Below are 20,954 nucleotides of genomic sequence, written 5' to 3'. Positions count from 1 at the left end.
TGGAGGGAAATAGAGGAAGAGGTTTAATTTTTATTTTTGTATAAAGCTCTATAAACAAGATATATAGACAAGACTCGTCTGTGGTTTAAACATACAATGAATGGCCATGGGAGTTTATACACCTCATGGATACAACATAATAACAAACAGCACCACCAATGGGATGGGAATTTAAGTTAGAGCCTTCAAGAACGTTTGAAAGCAAAATGATGTTTGACTTCAGCTGCAGTTCCGGTCTCTTTATCGAGTAGAAGATCTTAAAATAGCTGCAAAAACAAACTGGTTGATCCATCACCATAAGATTTGATATCGGCTGGTTTTACCAATGCCCGGCACAACGGGCATGTTCTTTCTCGCTCGAACCTGAAAACATGGTACAGTAAACTCCCGTAAGAAACCAGCCAAAAACCAACGTATAAAATCAATCTATATATGAGTTCATTTTTCTTCTTTGGGTGAAATGGCTGGGCAACACAATGTGCATAGGCACTCCACTTACCAATTAACCCTCAACATGGATTAGGGCAAGATTCAACTCAGGTATTTGGCACAATGCCAAAATTTCTTATCAAGCAGTTGACTGAATGCCATTGCTAAGACATGAGAGAGCATAGATACTTGGAATACAAGTGAAAGACTCAGAGGCTCAAAGTTTTAAATGGAAATGGGATCGGATTTTAATAATGAAAGACAGAACATCTATTAGAACGCAATCCCCGGGGAATATATTGGGACATATTGCATGTCACATTAAAAAGAATTAACACTAAAATGATTAACAAGAGAACTCAAAGCTATGCTTTTCAGCATGGAAGGTTGATCCAAATTTGAAATAAGAACATGCCACTAGATCCAAAAATGGTGTTAATTACTCATCTGCAATCAAGTTATCATAAGGATTGTCAATTTTACACACAGCAAAGGCAGTGAAAACAATTTTTTTTTTTTTTTTTTTGGGGGAGGCGCGGGTGGGGGGGTTCAAAATCTTCACTTAACTATACCAGTTCAGCTCAAAAGTATAGGTTTAAACCATTGAATATAAACCAGAATTCAACTCCCTCTAAATCCTCCAAATACAAGATATAGAGCTTGTTGAGAACTAAACAAATGCTTTTCAGATGACTATGAAATCTACTGCATTGATCACGAGATTTCAGACACTGAATTCTAATTACTCAACGTTATATAATACCACAAATAAGTTATTATAGTTCAGCAAATTTCTTCAGTCCAATCAGCATACAGTGTACATCAAAGTGAAAACAAGGAACCAGATGCAGAAATCAAAAATCAAAGGTGATGAATAGTCAAATTAACATCTAAAAGCATGGAACAACAATGCGATATAGAAGCATGGACAATAATATAGTCATCTGAAAAGAGAGAGTGGAGGCGAAAGGTATGACCATTCTGATACACAGTCTTCGCAGAATATGTGTTTACAGCGAAGCAAAATCGGAGCATGCATCTTCTCCTGGCAGATTGCACAGAGATCCCCTGCTGCATTTACCTATGGTTTAATTGCAGACAACTTAGAAGGTGTTGATACATCATATGAAACAAACCAAAAAAGCATCAGAAAATTTAGTACTCTGTTGTTGTAATGATCCTTCAAATCTACACGGTCATATTGGCCTAATACTTACAATTGGTGTTTCTATCTAATGTAGCTTATCAATATGCGTTTCAAGCTCCAAATTCTAGCTTCTTTGGGGCTATCCTTACTTGTCTCTTACTTTCTAAAGAACTTTTTATAATTATTTTAAAAGATTAAAATGGAACATCTATCTTGCATCTGAGAATAAGTCATTTCCATTTTAGACTATGCGTTTTACAAGCAGCTCTATTTGGAGCATCCCTCCTAACCCAAGAAAAAAAAAAAGCAATAGCTATATATATGTTTAGTTCCATGGCCCATAGCAAGCACAAATTGGTAAGAACATGAGGGGATGTGTAAAAAAGTTTGCTAATGTTGTCAGGTTTTTATTGTTGGCATTTCTTAGAGAGTATTCTTTGTGGTTGATTGATCATTATTTGCTGCTGCATAATTGTTTTGTGCTGCATAATTATTTTTATTGTTGGCAAATAAATGTGAACAAGAAAACTACGAAACAGTTCAAATGTGATGGATTGGCAAAATCTATATTCATCATAGAAGCAATCTTAATAATCAGCTTCCACAGTGAGCTCAGAGAGAGAGCAATTAGTAATCTTTTAACTCATAGCAGACCAACTGACTTGTTCAGACGTGGCATGAGACCCGTAATGCACCTCCTTATGTGACAAGGCTCTCAATGCAGCAAATAGGGATTGGACCTTCAGAACCATATCATAAAGTCAGTACTCTTTTGAGGTAAATTCAGAAAACCAGAAGAAAGCATGAAAGTTCAAACAGATGGGATTACCTTCTCCACAAGTGATGTAAGCTTGAAGGTTAAATATAACCCTGTAGTTAACGAAGAAAAAAGGCTTCCATATTCTTTATTTAAAAAGAACTTATACCAAACAGGTATAGGCAACAAAGCACGGTAGAGCAGCAAGATATACTCAGCAAGAGTTAGCATTTGACCCTGGATAAACAGAGGCCTTCAACACATTAAAAGAAGAAAACAGAGAACAAGAACAAGTAGAGCTCTGATTAACTGTAACATAACCAACCTGTTTACGGTAATCCCGGCCTCTACCATTCTTGTAATGTATCAAAAGTATACATTTGAAGGCCATTGCTGTATGTCGCACCATAATGTCTGAAAAGACGATCATTATTGAGACATGAGATTCAAAGATACCCAAATAACCAATTCAAAGATCATCTGCACAATTCAAACATTTGTTATGCAAAGGCCAAGAAAAGGCTTACCATTTACCGTGATGATGAACACAGCATGCCAAAAAGGAGGTATTGATTTAGGGGGAAGTAATAGGAACGGGTAGAGCAGATTATTACCCCGATACCACCAATAAACACAAACGACATGAAGCATAAACACCAGAGAAATGCTTAGGAGAACAGAGATTTTCCTCTCTTCCTGCGGGACCAGCAATTCGGATGCTCAACAGACCAAGCAAGAATGCAGTGAAGAAGCCAAAGAAAATGGAAAACCAAATAAAAGGGAACCTTAAGAGCGGTCTGCTTCCGTAGAATATCATTAGATTTGAACATGACGGCAGCGATCCAAAGAGTGACAGAAAAACCTGAATTTTGATGGAGACGAACCCAAGCATTTAGATTAAAGGGACATCTGCAAATCTTCTTATATATATATATTCACTACGGTTCCAAATTGTAAGACCGACCAGAGTAGTCGGGCTATCATGACATTATGGAAGAAGAAAGAAGGAAAAAAAAAAGAGGCGGAGGAGAAGAGAAATACCTTGGAGATGTTGACGAATGAAGACGAGCAAAAGAAGCAAAGAGAAAGGGAGAATCTGCTCTAACCAGCGGACGAAGCGCTGGACATCGTAGCTTCTGGTGCTTGCAGAATTAGTGAGATCCGATAGCGATACATGTGCTGGATTTGCGGGAATGTGTTGATGAGCAGAGAAATGCTCGTGCTCTGCACCAATAATCCTGATGGAGACCTCCTCGTCGTCGTCGTCCTCCTCCTCCTCCTCCTCCTCCCCCCCCTCCACTGGGAAAGATTCATTACTATCAACTTGCAGGTACTCTGTTTCCGGAGAATTGGAGCTGCCTGCTCTTCCTCCCAAAATACCCGAATACTCCAACAGGCCAGTCAGTGGCCCCCGTATGATATTGGAAGCCGCCGCTTGAATTCCGTAACTTGCAGAATTACAAATATTGTCGGAAGAGGAAGAAGAAGAAGAAGCATTGCCGGGTGTTGCGGGGGCCTCCATCGACATGAAAGTTTGAAGCTTTTGTTGAATGGATGGATAGAAGAGTAAGTAAAGTTTAGAGTAGTAGTACGTCTGATTGAGAAAGAGAAGCAACAACGCCTTTTTGATCAAAGCTTTCTTTTAATCACTTGTCACTAATTTACACCTTCTTCTTCTTCTACCGTCTACAACCATAAATACAGCGTCACCACTCACCATCCATCTCTCTCCCTGCTTTCGGCTAATGCTTATACCTACGCGCATTCCCTTCCACTTCCAACAACAAATGTTAAAGTTACTCTTTTTACAACAAATATGAAATATCTCTTTCTTTTATTATCCATACCTACTTACTTATTATGTTACCACACGTGCCGTTACCACGCAGGCTTTACAAATCACTTGCCGACACACAATTTCCACTGTAAAATCAAAACACACAATTACCACCACCTCCAACCTGGCTTAGCGCTACAAAATGGGCCATTACAAAAATTATAAAAGATGCAAAAACCTAAGTTAAATTCGATTAATCTCTTACACTAAACCTTAACTAACATCGATCCAACATACACACATTTGACATTTCAACCACAAAACCCTTCCTTTTGCCAAAGAAAAATATGCTGATTAATTCTTAAATTGATCATTGTTTTAATAAAATACAATAAAAATCATGTTTGATTAAAACCGCTAAACATTATGAGATAATGGTAGGATATAGTATTGGTCAAAATATATACATAGATTTGGATGAGATTATCTAACGATCTTTTATCATAAGCACTATCGAGACAGTAATAAAAATATCTCCTCGAGATGCTACATTTCCTTCTCTGATTCTTCTCTCATCGTTCAACTTTTCAAAATCATCATTTGATACATGGGGCCATATTAAACATAAATAATTAAAGGTTTATTTCATAATAAATCCACCAATAAGATAACCAACTTGTTGGAGAATTATTATGGCTTTCATCGTAATATATTATTTGTCTAGAAAGTTTTATTGGGAGTGCAACAGTTGCAATTTCTAATTTTCAATGAGGGTAATGTTAGAAATCAAGGTTTTATTCTACCAATATCTTCCTATATTGATGCGATAGTTAGTGCCAATATATCTTTGCATTTTTGTTAGTAACGTTATATATTATATCAATATTTCATTTTTATCATGTGTTGTAGTAGGGTGTAGTAGCCTTTGAATTAGTCATTGTTATTTAACAAAAAAAAAAAAAAAAAAGGCTTTTAAATCCCCAAGTCAGCATAGTAGGATAAACGTTAGATAAATATGGCATGTGTAGCAGCATTATTGATCTAAAAATGGTTTGGTATTGTCAAGTGAACATTGTAAAATAGCTTTTGCATTACTCTTCCCAATATTAAGCTAAGATAAGTGCGAAAAAGGGGGTGAGACTAACACACACTTTGAATAACATATATTTTGTGCTTATTACGCCTAATTAATATTTATTTTCTACATAACAAGAAAAGAAATCATGTACATAACATATTTATTTTTTAGTCCATCAACCTACTGTTACACGATAGGAGATAATCTTCTCATGTTTTGGATGTTGTTAAAATTCATTCTCATGTTAATTATATTTGCATAGAAAATAATTAAGATAAATATAAGCTTTTATAATAGATTTAGAGAGTCTTAAAATTTTAGTTGCATTTGGCGTTACAAATCATGCATCCACGCTAATCCCACTAAGTTAAAAGTTCCGATGTTAAACACCGGGTCTCTATCGCAGAGATTGAATGCAATTACTTCTCCAACCAAATCGGACTTTTTAGATATTCTTAACTAATATTAAAATTTTTAGATATTTTTCCTTCTTTAGGGGTACCCAATATCTTTTTATAAAAAAAAAAAATCGAAACCCCCGATCTTGTGGAAATTACGTGATACAGAGGGTAAGAGGTTGGAAATAACTCATAAAAAAAAAGCTGTTCTGTAGCCAACGCTACATTTACTCCTATTTCCAGCTTTTCCTTCTCTTTTCCTTTCTCTTTTTTTTTTTTTTTTTTTTGTTTTCTTCTGAGAAAACAATGTTTACGGAGATGGAGATGAATCAAAGGAAAAGCGGGTGACAAGTTATTTAATTTGCCACTGCATTTTACCGATAAAGCAAATTTAATTAGTTTCAAGAAAATGCGTATGATAATCCTGATGCGTGTAGAATCCAAATTTGAGGAGAACTTACAGGCGTTTTGGTTTGAGGAGATCTGGTGATGAGGATCGAACAGAGCAGCGTTTGGATACTAATTGTCTCCTTGCTATGCATTCTCAGCTGGCTGCCACTCTTCAACGCTCAGCCACGCGGAATCTCGGCACGCTCGCTAGATGCGCTTCTTCAAGATTATGCTTTCAGGGCTTTCGCTGAGCACCCGAGAACGGGCATTCCTTATGACGCCCGCATTCCCAGCAATCTTTCAGGAGTTGAAGGCGCAGCAATGAGGCTTCGGAGCGGTAGCCTCAGAAACAGAGGCGTTAAGAGGTACAAGGAGTTTCAGATCCCTCCAGGGGTTGCCGTGCAGCCTTATGTGGAGAGGCTTGGTTTGGTATACCACAACCTCGGCAACTGGTCTTCTATTTTGTACCCTTTACCTGGGTTTACTTATTTAGCTCCTGTCCTGGGTTTGCTGGCCTACGATGCTTCTGATTTATCTGCTTCAAGTTTACCTGAATTGTACATAAGAGCATCCTTGAAACCCATCTTGATCAAGTTCCCAAATTTGACTTCAGCTCCGCCAGCTGATGGGTTGTCTCCCAAGTGTGTACATTTTGATTTACAAGGTTCAGTGCAGTTCGACAATGTGGTATCCGGAAATGCATGTTCCGCAACTCAACAGGGACACTTCTCTATAGCTGTCGAGTCTACTGCTCCCTCTCCTGCTCCCAATACGGCGGCGGTTCTGCCTCCTAATGCTGGCGGTCGTGGTGGAAAGGGCAACTACTCTAAGGTGTGGACGGTTGTTGGATCTTTGGTTGGTGTGTTTGCCTTATTGGGTCTATTGGTTGTGTTGTTAATAAGGTGCAAAGACGGGAAGAAGGTGCAGCAAATGGAATGGGCAGTGGATGGGGGTGAAACCTTGCAGAGAACATCGGTTGGGAATACCAAGGCGCCATTGGCAATGGGAACTCGGACACGACCAGTATTGGAGACTGAATATGTGCCTTAATTATTAGGTAACTCGATCACTTGCACAATTTTTTTTGTTTTTGTTTTTGATTTTTCTTTCATAATCATTTCGATTCCTTAAAATTGATCAGCTTCTTGTTTTTCTTTTCTTTTGAATATATTCAAAATCCATCTTGGCTTCGATCAATTGGTTTGCCTTGTATTTATAACGACAAACAAATACTCTCCTCTATTACTCATGAACCTCAATGGTACGGTGCCATTGATGGTGTGCTTGAACCCAAAAAATTCCCAGACAGTATTGTCAGGTGCCTCAACCAATTTAAAAGGAGAAGTACACTCATTTTATATTAGCTCACGTGATTTTATGTCAGTCATTTAAACAAAAATTAATTAAAATCTGTCCCACATAAAAAATATGTAAGATAAAATTACTCTTTAGCATTTATTAGTCTCCCGGGCGCTGCAGATCGCTAAATAAAAGATACGTTAAATAACAACCCACCACTTCAAGGAAGAGGATCAACCATATCCCGTTTCCTATGCAATCACTTTTGATGTCATATCCACCTGTTCGGCCGTTTTACCGTAATAAACAGAGAAGAAAAAATTTCTTATGTCATCATGTCAAACTCATCCTTAAAATATCAAAAATATATATTCATAAAGAAAGATCCATGTACGTGTGAATCCAATCGCTAATAATCGACACATAGACTCTTCATATTTAATAATTTTAAAAAGGCCAGGGGCTACTCTTCATATTTTATTTAATTTTATTCACTGTTTATATTTTCAATTTGAGTGTAAAACTATAATTTTAGGAACCATTTTGGACAAATTGCTTTCATAAAGATCTTTAGAATATTTTTTTGATATTAAGGGATCAATTTGGTACAACTACAAATCCCAATAATTAGATAAATAATTTTCCCAAAAAAAAATTACTTCTATACATTAAATCAAGGAAGATGAGAAAAATGATGAAGAACAATATTATCCTTATGTTTTGAAGATACGGGATTTTTATTTTTTTATCACCCAGGAGCTCGGCTGAGGTGAAAATGCAAATGCAATGTTTTAATTAAGCTCTCCCGTCACTTTTCTCGTACCCAAAGGGATATAATATGGCAGTGAAATTTACTATTTAATTTTGCATTAATTTCTCTTATAGAAAATGGTATCTTGTCTTAATTTGTTCTTTTTTGTTTTTTGTTTTTTTTTGCTGCTATATATTGTGATAAAGTCTATGTGGGATCCAAATGTTCATAGGTGATCGGGATCCAGCATTTATTTGAACAGTTGGAAAGAGAGATGCTACAATGTACACTCTCTTACATGATAGTGACAATTACTATTCAATTTAGCATTTTTCTTACGAAAAATGGTATTTTTTTTTACAGCTATTGTGATAAAGTTTAAATGGGATCCAATAAGAAATGATTCAAGTTAATATTTTTTTGTATCTTATTTTACAAATTAATTATTAAATTTGTGGACTTATGTGAACCCTGCACAAATTCAATGATAAACCCTACAAATCTAATAGTTGATTTATGAAATTTATACGATGATATGAGAAAAATATTGACATGAATTATTTATCGGGTCCAATTGTTAGTATGTGATTTGGATTCCAACATCGATTTATGCTGTTGAATTCTGTTGAACTCTTTCACATGAACCACTCAAATTACTAACAATTTAAGCAGTGAAACTCATCCGTGACAAAGTAGATTGTAGTGCCATTTTCCATGCCCCGGACAGTACAATATATAGGATAGACAAATAGACATTTGATATCGCATTAATATACGCTATAACACGGCATATATTTGAAAGATGGTGTGTCGTTTTAATAATTGGGGGCTTCCCCAGGATTTGTTTTGATCCATACATTGTTGTCCATGTCCCGACGTGCATTGCTATTTACTTTTTCAGGCACCTTGTTGGAATCCTATGCTTCATGATGTACATGTTCACCTATGTCTAATGACAAAAATATGGTATTCTTATTTACTTAAACATAAGTTTCTTGTTTGTCATGCAACGTATTACCTAATTTATATAGTTTAATAATTTTGTGTATCCCCAATTAATCAAGGAAATCTGTCTGCTTCTTAAGATAGAGTTTTAGGTGGGAGGGACAATAATTTGGTGTAGGAGAGGTTTCGTTGGTTTATATCAGATCTGAACCAATAGCAGCACTTGTACTAATTAAGTTGTAGACCTAGTCAAATTTCACTTATGTGATGGAAATGGGGGATTAATGGATCAATGTTTTCCATTATTTTTTAGAATTAATGGATTATAATTCTAACCAAACCTCATTAATTATTTCCTTTTTAAAGTCATTTTTCCTTTCTTACATCCTTTTTCTTTTTTATCAAAACAATCTTTCTACCATTTCCCTTTTCTATCATCCTCGTCAAACAACCGTACGTGATAGAAAAATACTACGAGGATCTCAGCAAATTTACGAAAAGAATTATTATTATTATTATTATTAATATTTATTTTAGCTTTTTTTTTTTTTTTTTATTCTACTTTATATTTAGTTATCAATTTTGACTATTTACTTTAAATATTATTCGTCTCTAGGAAACGTGGCTGTTTTGTGATTGTTTGTTAACACCCTCTCCACTGTCTTCTCGGTTTGCAGGCAGCGAGATTCCAAGGGTTCCTATAAAGAAGTAAAAATCCTTATAAGATAAAAAAAAAGAAAATAATAATAATAATAGAGAACGTATCCTTTTTTCACCTTCACCAAATATTTCTTTCTCTTCTACAATTTGGAGACTTGGATGCAGAGCGTCTTAGACTCTTAGTTCCATTTTAGCATTTTAATTGTCATTAGGCTAGCTGGATGTGAGTGTTAATCTTGTCTTTCCACCTACTTTTCTTGTCTTTACCTTTTGAACAGTCTCAATGTTTTATCCTCCTTACCAAACAGAGCTTAGATATAAGTTAAGGGTTGTAATTCATGTTCATGTGTTGAATTTAATTCGTAGCAAAATATAGATATAAAATTGTATAAATCAATTATAATTTGACATGTTTAATTAAATGAGTCAAATTCATCAATCATAATTCCTTAATTTCAAGTTAAACTTCTATATTATAATATAAAAATGGGGATTTTGTTGGTTGCTCCAATCCTTTCTATTCGCCAGATAACAAACATAAAAGGGTTCAAACGCATCCGGTATATATTAATTCCAATGACACTTAAAGATAAAAGAGTACAAATTTAAGGCTTAAAAATACCAAACAAAATACATGGTTTAGGCTAAAATTTTTGAGACCAAAAGTTTTCTAGATCCGCTGCCAGTGGACTACGCAGTCGTTTTGACCTTTCGCATTCGGAAATGGACGAGCTGATGGGAGCCGGAGATGGGAGCCTCCCTTCCTCCTCCCTTCAAGCACCCGCCGGGGAGCGTGAAGCGACTCATTTCTAAATTCCAATCACATGCTTGATGTGATGTGGTTGGAGAAGCATTAAAGACCCCACATTGCATGGCCTTATTAGCATATCTTATATCATGATTGAGTGCGTGTCTTCACGCGCTCTGCCGGGTAACTGTACAATTATTTGATATTGGAGCGGTTGCCGTCAGCGTCAAGGTGTCAAATCTTAAATCTTACAGCAACCTTAATGAGAAAGCCCTCTGCCTTTAGCTGTCGCCTGCTTGGCTTGGCTCACCTTTCCTTCTTCGGCTCACCTCTGTCTCTGTCTCACACAAAACACCTGTGAAAACTTTCTACCGCATTCATCCCAACATAAAGTTAAAAAGTTAAAAGCCTCCCTATTTAAAACCCCACAAATAAAAGGAGCATTTTTTTTTTAGTCTTTATTGTACTCCGTCTCTTCTTCCCCACCATTTACTATCTCAGGGTGGTTTTGGTTTGCTTCCCCAGACAGGCCTTTGGAGTTGCTGCACCTCCCCCAGCTTTTGCTTTCTTTCTCCTCTCTCCAAGCAAAGGTTTCTTTTTTTAGGTTTGTTGTGTGCGTATATTCTTGGTAAAATTCATGTCAGGTGGTTTATACGCTCAAAGTTTCTCGCCCGCCAGAACTCTATCTCCACGTATAAGAAGCAACCCGGATGTCGACAGGCAAGCACTCAATTCCACAACTTGATAAGAAATTTCACTTTCATGTCCACCTTCCAATAGTTTCTCTGTTAATCTCTGGGTGTTTTGTTTGTTTTATTATATACCATCTTCCTCTTTTCCAGTCAATACTTGGCAGAGTTGTTAGCAGAGCACCAAAAACTTGGACCCTTCATGCAAGTCCTTCCTATCTGTAGCCGACTCTTGAATCAAGGTTGGTTTTTCGGATCTATACTATTCTTCTATTTTCCTACTTCAAATTGGTTTTTACGTAATCATTCTAGGATGGTTCTTTAATACTTGATAAAATTCCTAGCAATAAACATCTTTATATAAGAGGGACCAACAGACCGGTAAAATTCTTTTAAGGCGAACAAGAGAAAGGAAAAGAAAAGCAATATGTTTTTTTCTTTAGAGATGGAGACCAACCGTGCAAGTCCTGTTTGCTAATGTTGTCTACCACATATTTAAAATGGAAATGTGATGTCTACCGCAGTTTGATTGTTATATTTGGCAGCTTGAGTCAACTTGAATGTTATGACTATGTTCTTTCCTTTTCTATTACCATCCCACTCCATTTATTGTGTGCTATTGTCTGGTATAATCTTATGACCATTGTTAGGGAAATAGTTCCACTTCCCATTTCGTGATTTGTATTCTACATATTGGAAAGCAAAATCTTTAATTTCTGTGCTCTATTATATGACAGAGATATTAAGGATTTCTGGAATGATCCCCAATCATGGATTTGGCGACTTCAACAGAGTGCAGCATGGAAGCCCTAGCCCTATGGCTTCATTTGATATAATGCAAAATTCTAGAGGAACCGGTTCCAGTGGTTGGAATGGCCTGCCACACGAAGTGAGTATTTGCAATTCTGTCCATCTCTGTGTAGTACCTTCAGTTTGCCACTCCAGTCGCCAGTTCTTACATTCTTATTCTATTCCACAATAATATAGGACCAAATATGTATATCCCTATGTAATTTATTATCCCACTTTTCGAAACACGCCATGCTTGGAATACAAAAGGAAAACAATATAAAGGGTATTATCCTATTTATCCTTGACCAAGTTTAGCCAAAAATGTTAATGTGGTGCACTTCTTGATTTGGGCCAGATGTGTTAATTGTAAATTGGATTACTCATGTTCAAGAGGCCAGTTGGCTTGATGTTTCTGCTTTCCAACATCAACTTATTCTTTGGCAGTTCAACAATGTTTGATTTCTGGTCCATACAAGTGCCATCTTTTGCTAGTGAATCATCAGTTAGCTCAAAATTATCAGTAATATTTTTGTTTGGCAATTCAAGAATATGTGGTTTTTGCCCCATTTAATCACTGCAGCAAGCTCACAGGGTCAGATCTGACTAATTTCCAATAGTTCAACATTAGTTGTGACATGGATGCCTCCCATGTTGCATATATAGCCGAAATATTAGTATTCCGTCTAACTCCCTCTGTTTTGCTTGACATCTTCTTATAAAAGTTAGTGAGGAAGTGGATAGAATCTGCCCTGAAATATGGTAAGAAGTGATTAGATTTGTACTTGGCATTGGTTGCATTCAGGCTTTCGTTGGTGTCATACGCACTAATTCCTAAATTAAATTATAATAAAAAATGAAGCTGGATTTCTCGCACAAATAACAATACCTTAAGCTGTGTCTTTTGTTGTGATGCTGTATCCATGTTAGAGATCATCCTTAACCTGAGGATGGGGAGTGGATGAGCATGACGATCGGATGAGTAGTATCACGTGGATGGCCAGAGTTTAAGTTAATTAGATAATTAGTTATTCTTATTCCTTATCATGATGCATATGATCAATTAAGTTATCTCCAAGATAACATACAAGTTGGCAGAGGTAGTAGTGAAGTAAGATTAGTTTTAAATGGCTGTAAGTCTTTTTAAGATGAGGAGTTCAAAAATAATAAATCAGAAAGGAATTATTTTGTCAGACATTTAACCTTTCTTAGGAGGTTTAGGGTTCCTTGAAATATCCTACCGTTATTTTCTATTTCCTTGAAATATCATAGTTGCTACGGGAGCACATAACAGTCCATTTTAGCATACCAGATGGTGAATGTTCCATATTTTTTGTAGGTATTAAGGGGGTTGTGAAGACAAATTTCATAGAGCCCAATATATGGGAAGCTGCTTATCAGAAGCTAGTCTTGTGCTGGGGACCATTAATTGTTGCAAGCAGCAGTGTTTAAGAATCTGTGAACCTAGTTGGTACTTGAACATGGCCATGTATAATATAACAAGAAGGAAAGGACAGTATTAAATCTCTGAAATGTCCAATAGCATCCTAGGGACCTTGAAGAGTTGAACTCCTCATCGGACTTGAATCAAGATGTATGGTGTTCCATAATATCCTTGGGCAACATATGTCATCAAATTCCTTCATAGGTGGCAAAAGATTATTATCAATTTCTATCTTTGTAAGATGATTAAGGTTTTTTTTGGCCTATTGCCTGTGTCTACACCCATTAACTACCACATAAATGTTAAATTAACTGTTCTCTCTGTCTCAATTTAATGTACTGTTAATCACTCGACTTTATTTCTCTGCTTCTTTAAATATTAATATCCTCTTTTATTTTTCCTTTCTTTTCTTCCTTTTCTGAAATCAGTTAGTGTCGTTCTTATTACGGTACTAAGAGGTTAGGTTCATGATGTAACAGAGAGTAGGAGGACTACAAGGGATGAATATGGGTTGGCAAGCAGCACCAGCAAGCCCAAGTTCCTATATTGTAAAGAGAGTTTTGCGCTTGGACATTCCTGCGGATAGCTATCCGAATGTAAGCAATGTGTGCAATGTTTAAGTGCATAATGTCATATTGATATCTGAATTCCTAGATTTGTATTTTGGAACTCTTTGAAAATTGAGAAAATGTGTGTATATATGTTCTCTGGACGTTTCTTACATATTTGTAAGGTCAAAGGGTACTAAAATTACTCCCCCATCTCTCCCCCCTGGGGTGGGTGTAAACCTCTACATGTTTCAGTTCAACTTTGTTGGCCGGCTGCTGGGCCCTAGAGGCAATTCACTAAAGCGGGTGGAAGCTTTTACAGGTTGCCGTGTGTTTATTCGAGGAAAAGGTTCAATAAAAGACCCAGACAAGGTATTATTTTTCTCTTACAACATACTTTTGCAAGTTAACTCAGTACAGCCTTAATTCTAGCTAGGTGGAGTGGCTAATTTAATCCTTTACCATTTCCATATTCATTCCACCATCTATCTTTCCATGGCTCTTTCATAACTCTTCTTCTTTGCTTTTCTACCCTCAAGGAGGAGTCGTTAAGGGGAAGACCAGGTTTTGAGCATCTGAATGATCCACTGCACATTTTAATTGAGGCTGAATTACCTCCCAATGTAATTGATATACGGTTGAGACAAGCACAAGATATTTTAGAAGAACTTCTCAAACCTGTGGTATAATCTCCTAGCTTATTCCTTCTTTGGAGTGTTCAAAAAAAAAAAAAAAAATGATAGCAATGTTACTTTTTTCATAACAAACCTGTGGTATAATAATTTGCACCTGGTCCATGCAATAGTATAGGGTGACAGAGATCAAAAAGACAAATGAACATTTTTACTTTGGCATTCTCAGCATTGTTCTAAGATGTTTTTTACTTTTCTTCATCACGTTCAGAATGCAATTCAGGATAGTTGAACTTAGGAATTACTGCCGTTTGGAATACTACAACCATAATAGATTCTCTTCCCTATATATTTGGTTTCACTCTTCAATTGCGTCTTTACTTGTTCTGTTACAATATCTCACACTAAATCAATGTACACTTTTCTTCCTCCAACATAGCAGAATGCTCTTTTAGCATGTTCTGGCAAAATAAGGGAATAATACTTGCTCCAGCATCGTATGTGTGAAAGTGTCATTTTCAAAAAATTTTGCACTTACATGATTATAATGTCATTATTATTATTATACACTAAGACTTTTGTCCATTTTTCACATGCAGGATGAATCACAGGATTTCTATAAGACCCAACAATTGAGGGAACTGGCTGTGCTAAATTCTAATTTTAGAGAAGAGAGCCCTCAACTGAGTGGTAGCATCTCTCCTTTCACCTCCAGTGGAATGAAACGGGCCAAAACTGGTCAATAGTGAATTATTTAGTTTAACCTCCCTCCTATTCTTCTCGATTCATGGCCCTTGTTGTGTCTCACTTCTGTATGGCACAAAGAACCTTTGCTGTCTGCTGATATCTCTGAAGCGTTAAGATGGGTGTATTTTTCAGTAACATAATCTTTAACAGGGGAGATGGGAAAGAGAAATTCTTTCAGCTTTTGTCTTGGGGGTTGTTTGCACTTGTAATGTATAACTTTAACGTTGACCGGTTTATATTTGACAAGTCTTGAATATATATATATATATATATATATATATATAGCCAAAATAAATAAATAAATAAATAAAAAAGAAAAAAGAAAATAAAAAACAGGTTCAGTGAACTTTAGACCATTTTGCAGAGAAAATGGTAAGCAGGAATTCCACCCTTACATATACTAGTGTGGATGTGCATAAGCAATGACATGTTTTAAAAAAAATAGTCTATAGACTGTGCCCACTAGGCCTCTTTTCTTTCTATATGACGATTGGTTTTGTGTAATTGTGTGTGGGAAGTCTAAAATTTCCCACACGCATAAATTTAAAAATTAAAATTTAACCACACTCTCTCTCAAATTATCAAAAATTAAATAAAAAAGAGAAAAATAGATTTTAAATAAAAATATAATATAAAAATTAACATAAATATATTTTAAAAAAACCCTCAAAATCTATCCATCCTTATTATCTGAATCTATCCATCCTTATTATCTGCATATATATATATATATATATATATATATATGTGTGTGTTTGTGCGCGCGCGTGTGGGTAACTATTTAATTTGTTTATTAATGGATGGAATTTTTACAAGAGGGCCCGACTTGCCTGAAAGAAATGAGCTGATTTTGCCAAGTCTGTAATATCAAGAAAGAAAAAGGAAAAATGTCTTAAAATTTAAACGGTGTCGTTGTAGGAGAAAATAAACAAGAGAGAATAAAGCTGTATTCGAAAATTCAAACGGGCGCCTTTTTGCTTGAGAGGCAAAGAGCTGAGCCGGCCCTCTCTGATCTCTCTCAGAGTCTCTTCCTTTGCTGGGTCGATCGAGGGTTCCAGGTGAGTCTTCTTCGAATTTGTTTATATTTTGAATGTAGTTGGATAGATTTTCTCGTAAATTAGCAATATTTGCTCTTTGTATATGATTCCCAAGGATTCCAAAGGCAGCAGATTTGTCCAAAAGGTCCGGTTTTTCTCAACCCTCGATCGCTACCAAACATGGCTACTTGCATCTCCAACACCTACGAAGCAGCGCGCAATCAACAAGTTGAACTCAACAAAAAGAAGTTTGAGGTTTTTCTTTACCAACTTTCATTTCCGTCACTTTCTTCCCTCGGTTTTTAATTTTCTTTTGATGCGTTCACGCTTCTACCACTAATCATTACTGAAAATATAGCTCTCAAATATCAGTAAATAGAACAAGAAATCACTTTATTTTTGCAAAAGGTTTGGTAGTCTTGTAGTTGCTGATTTGGTTGTATTCTGCTGTTTTGCGAGTTGTATGTTGTTATGGTGTTGTTTAGCGAGAATTAGTTTCGTGGCTTTTCTGTTTGCTATTTTTTTAAAAAGATTTGTAATGGCTTTTTGCCTTTGTAGCCTGATTGCTTTGTGTTCCAGCTTGGCTGCTGGAGTGTGTACTTTCTTTGGTTGGTTGTTATAAAACTTTCATTCATCCAAAAAAAAAAATAATAATAAATCACTTTATTTATTTCCTTTTGTTCTTAAGGATTTGGGAATTTTGAAGATCTCAAAAAATTTGGCTGAACTACCAAGTTCTGAGAAGAAGTCACAGGTAAACCTGATTATTTTTTCTCTTTCAGTCATATGCAATTGAATCTTGTTCATTTATCATTGGCTGGCTCTGTCACTTTGTATGGTGCAGCAACGTCCTCCAAAGCCCAGATTGAAGACCACCTGTGTATCGGAACCAAGACGTTCTTCCCGTGCACGTAACCCAGTCCCTTCATATCGTGATGATGTAAGTAATGATGTCTTTAATTCGCTTGTGATCTAGAGTCACGTCAAAGACACTTGATGGAAGAAAGAATAGCAGGTGCAATTTGGTTTTACAACTTAATGATTAGTATTACAAAACGCTTCAATTTGTCTCTGTTCAACAAAAGCACTCTTTTCTTTTTTTTTTCCTTTTTTTTTTTTTAAAGTAATTTCATCTCATTTAAAGCGCATAGGGGTGCTCTAACACACATTGAGTATATTTGAGAATTTCATGTTCAGCAGAAATAGAACAAAGAATGAAAAAGATAGAAAGAATGGATAGCAGTACATAAAAGATAAAAAGAACAAAGAATGAAAAGAACAAAAAAACTGTTATGTACTGCTATCCATGTGTAAAGGGAGTTCAATATATATTTTTTTGGCTCTACCACTGAAGTTTGTATCTTTAAAGCTTCGTGTATTCTACTCCAAAGCCACCACATTAAATATAAAAGGGCCAACCTCCAAACTTTCAAAATGTCACAACCTCCACTTGTCCTTCCCAACATCAACACAAACAAGTTAAATAGTAAGGTCCATAAATCTCTTGCTACTTTATAATGAAGAAGAAGGTGATCGATAAACCACTCTTCTTGTATATATAATAAGGATAGAGTTCATTTATGATAAATGATGATTTGATTATCCTAAATTAAGAGATTTAGTTCCGCTTGGCTAGATCCTTTAGTAATTAGTTTCTCTGATTTTCTTTTTTATTTCTCTCCCTCCTAGGCGCTCTCTGTTTATACTTCCCGTATATATGGGTTGCACCCCTTTGCGCTCTTTTATATCATCATTACTTATCAAAAAAAAAAAATTAAGAGATTTAGTTACCTTAATTTATGAGATTTGTTTGTATTTGAAATTATTCAAATCACATGTAAAGCTTTATAAATAGAGCCTTGTACTGAAATCAAATATGAAGAAAATATGTAACCTTTAAAGCTTTAACTTGTGGATGTAGGCTATAGGCTAAATTTGTGTCTTTCTTTCTATGCTTTCTCATCTCTTTACTTTGTTATGAAATTCTATAATGTATAACATCAATCAAACACAATGATATTCTGCTTCCTCCGGTTATCCATTACGTCAATATTTTTCCTAGCGTTTAAGCAATAGCACTCTATCGGGAAACATCAGACATGGTAATGGGCTTTATGTCACATCATAATGATTGGTTGCACTGCACCCACTTGTCTTGTAATTCTTTTTTCTTCTTTTTCTCTTACGCTAATGGATTTTTGTATGTGCTAATCTAACATGACGTATGAGCAAGAAAAAGGTTCTTTTTGTTTCCATTTCAGATTGACGTAGGTCTTCCAACTTTTCGGAAGAGGTCAAGGCCGTCAAACTCTTGGGGAAGGTGGATTTCATTATTTTGTGGAACTCATCTTACTTTTCTACATTCCATTAAAAATGTTGGTAGTAACTTTGGGGGATTTCAGCTATCTTGCAAGGCCACTAGATGAAGTCAGAGAAGCTTCTCAAAAAGAAAGAGAACGTGCTTTTGAGGCTGCAGCAGAGCTCCAAAGCAATCTTAAGTCTGGAAATCCATCTTTTATCAAATCGATGGTTCGGTCTCATGTTTATAGTTGTTTTTGGTTGGTATGTTTCAATGGAGGAAATCTTCATTCTAGCTTTTTGTCTTCATATCTTAACTATGCTCTTATCTCATTTATATGCAAAGAAAGGGGGTCCTTTTGCTGCTGATGTGATAGCTTCTAGCTAGTTCAGTGGATGTATGGTTGAACTGTACATTTTTTCTTTATGATTAGGGCCTTCCTTCTACATTCTGTGAGGATCATCTTCCGAAAACATTGTTGGATATGGTATTAGAGGATGAAGATAGCGTGGAATTCCCGGCAACATACATTGGTAAAAGAGCTGGGCTTAGTGGGGGATGGAGAGCTTTTGCATTGGACCATAAGTTGGACGATGGTGATGCACTGGTGTTTGAGTTGACTGAGCCAACAAGATTTAAGGTAGCCCTCAAAACTAGTGATGTTAATCTTGTAAGGGGACATGGATGTATTTTACAATCATGACCTGATTTATGTATTTAGGCAGCTCTACAATACACTGATAAGGTAGTATTCATTCTGAAATTTCAGCATGATTTTGTGCTTTTTTAGTATCTGGTTTATGACTTAAATTCTTTTTCTTTCCATATCATATACTTAGGTTGATTCAATCACTTGTCTGGTCCCAAATGTTTTCTTTGTACGCATGTCTGCATTATAATATGCATGGAGTGTATGCATATGTATATTAGAACTTAATTGCTCCCATTTCATGGTTGCCATCTTGGCATCTTGACTCACCTAAAAGTTTTGTTCAGCATCTGGCTGGCTTTAGCCTTGAAGTTTTCGAGCGAAGTATGTTCATAGTCGGCATGCCCCATTTTAGTTTGTGTAGAGGCTATATCAGTGCGTAATTTTTTATTATTATATCGTTTATTTTAGAGACTAAATAATAAAATATGTGGAAAACTACTGCAGATATACATAATTAAAGCATTTCCACTTTCCATTCAAGAGAAAAGTGAGGATTATGAGGACAAAGAAGAAATTAATGCTGCTAAAACAACATCAAAGGCAGGCTTGAAGCTTGAATCGCAACCAAATCAGAAACAAAAGTCGAGGAAAGCTGCAGTACATGCAAGTGATGATTTGGAAAGTCCTCAAAAGCTTCAGCCAAAGAGTGAAACAAATAGTGAAGACAAATCCCGAGATGAAAACCCAACTAAGACGAATGGAATGGTTTCTCAAAGATTTCAAAAGAAAGGTAAATCAGTTGGTACTAGTGAATTAAAGGTGGAAATAGTCGAGAATAGTGATAGGTGTGCTTCTCAGAAACCTAGAAATAGACCTGCTCCAAAGCTTTTTAGAAAGAAAGCATTTTAGGAGAGGGTGAAAAGAGGCTTCACCATTTTCTTCTGGTATGCAAAATTCAGAACTTTTAATTGGTTAGGGGATTAAACTGTCAACAAAAAGAAAAGTTGGCTGTTCTTTTGCCTAGTAATATGACAGCCATCATGCTCTCTGATTTTTGACTGTTGTGAACATTTAGGCCTTATGCCAGAATCCCCTAAGGCTCGAGTTGACAGTTTGCCTAGTAAAAGTTGACAACTAATGCTAATATTGATGGAATCATGTTCTTAGCATACTGAATGAAATTTCATGGATGATGGTATATACGAATTTATATTGCAATTAATTTTTTCAAAGACATCGATAATGGATCATGTGTCTGCTTCTAGGGCTCAATGCTGGAGCAGAATTTCCTTATTTTTTCTCCTCAACTAGGAGTGATTTAAAATAGTAGCCCTACTTTCTATAGAGGCATGTGAAGGGTCAATTTTTGTCATGCGATTTAAAATAGGAGATATATTGGTGTCAATTTGATCCGGGCATTATATCTTAAGGTTCACTTCAGCACTTTGGAGGTTGGACGAGCTGCTCTCTAGAAATAGAAATTCCTGGAATCTTCGAAGCTTTAGAAGACTCCTCCAAACTATGCATTATTTACCATTCCATTCAACAAATCGCGAATGTGTTACATCTATATGATTTGTCTGTTTTTTTTTTTTTTTTTTTTGGTAACACTATATGATTTGTCTTGTTTGTCTATTTTATTTCCTGATTGTTTGAATATATTTTTATGATCTTCCATTTGATTTCTTATTTAACTTGAATTCCACTATACTTTTAATTTGAATTTTCCAATTTAGAC

At 35.9% G+C, this 20,954-nt stretch overlaps 4 protein-coding genes across 5 annotated transcripts; 3 read left to right on the top strand and 1 right to left on the bottom strand.

The window, feature by feature from the left end:
• Positions 1-10: 10 nt before the first annotated feature.
• Positions 11-6,065, bottom strand: LOC132163524 (uncharacterized). Its single transcript, XM_059573841.1, has 9 exons — positions 6,048-6,065; positions 3,375-4,256; positions 3,119-3,195; positions 2,861-3,029; positions 2,659-2,747; positions 2,406-2,570; positions 2,239-2,316; positions 1,407-1,510; positions 11-363 (listed from the first exon to the last, which is right to left on the bottom strand). Exons 2-9 carry the CDS (start codon positions 3,859-3,861, stop codon positions 258-260), a joined length of 1,275 nt encoding a protein of 424 aa, XP_059429824.1. The 5' UTR covers positions 3,862-4,256; positions 6,048-6,065; the 3' UTR covers positions 11-257.
• Positions 5,894-8,315, top strand: LOC132163526 (uncharacterized). The gene is made up of 2 exons (XM_059573843.1): positions 5,894-7,033; positions 8,259-8,315. Exon 1 carries the CDS (start codon positions 6,076-6,078, stop codon positions 7,024-7,026), a length of 951 nt encoding a protein of 316 aa, XP_059429826.1. The 5' UTR covers positions 5,894-6,075; the 3' UTR covers positions 7,027-7,033; positions 8,259-8,315.
• A 2,514-nt stretch (positions 8,316-10,829) lies between these two features.
• On the top strand, positions 10,830-15,484 carry LOC132163639 (KH domain-containing protein SPIN1-like). The gene is made up of 7 exons (XM_059574008.1): positions 10,830-11,099; positions 11,222-11,310; positions 11,806-11,957; positions 13,781-13,897; positions 14,105-14,221; positions 14,389-14,532; positions 15,081-15,484. The coding sequence occupies exons 1-7, from the start codon at positions 11,017-11,019 to the stop codon at positions 15,225-15,227; spliced, it is 849 nt and encodes a 282-aa protein (XP_059429991.1). The 5' UTR covers positions 10,830-11,016; the 3' UTR covers positions 15,228-15,484.
• A 675-nt stretch (positions 15,485-16,159) lies between these two features.
• On the top strand, positions 16,160-20,414 carry LOC132164206 (putative B3 domain-containing protein At5g58280). 2 transcript variants are annotated; one of them, XM_059574645.1, is made up of 8 exons: positions 16,160-16,286; positions 16,391-16,520; positions 16,954-17,019; positions 17,110-17,205; positions 18,527-18,585; positions 18,668-18,827; positions 18,998-19,204; positions 19,721-20,414. In XM_059574645.1, exons 2-8 carry the CDS (start codon positions 16,446-16,448, stop codon positions 20,123-20,125), a joined length of 1,068 nt encoding a protein of 355 aa, XP_059430628.1. In that variant the 5' UTR covers positions 16,160-16,286; positions 16,391-16,445; the 3' UTR covers positions 20,126-20,414. The 2 variants fall into 2 exon arrangements, with proteins under 2 accessions (XP_059430628.1, XP_059430627.1); XM_059574644.1 differs by having other exon boundaries at positions 16,381-16,520.
• Positions 20,415-20,954: the final 540 nt, after the last annotated feature.

Source organism: Corylus avellana, chromosome ca10 (genome assembly GCF_901000735.1).
Source record: "Corylus avellana chromosome ca10, CavTom2PMs-1.0".
Lineage (NCBI taxonomy): Eukaryota > Viridiplantae > Streptophyta > Magnoliopsida > Fagales > Betulaceae > Corylus > Corylus avellana.
Note: the sequence above shows the minus strand (reverse complement) of the source record. Positions and strands in the feature narration are given on the sequence as shown.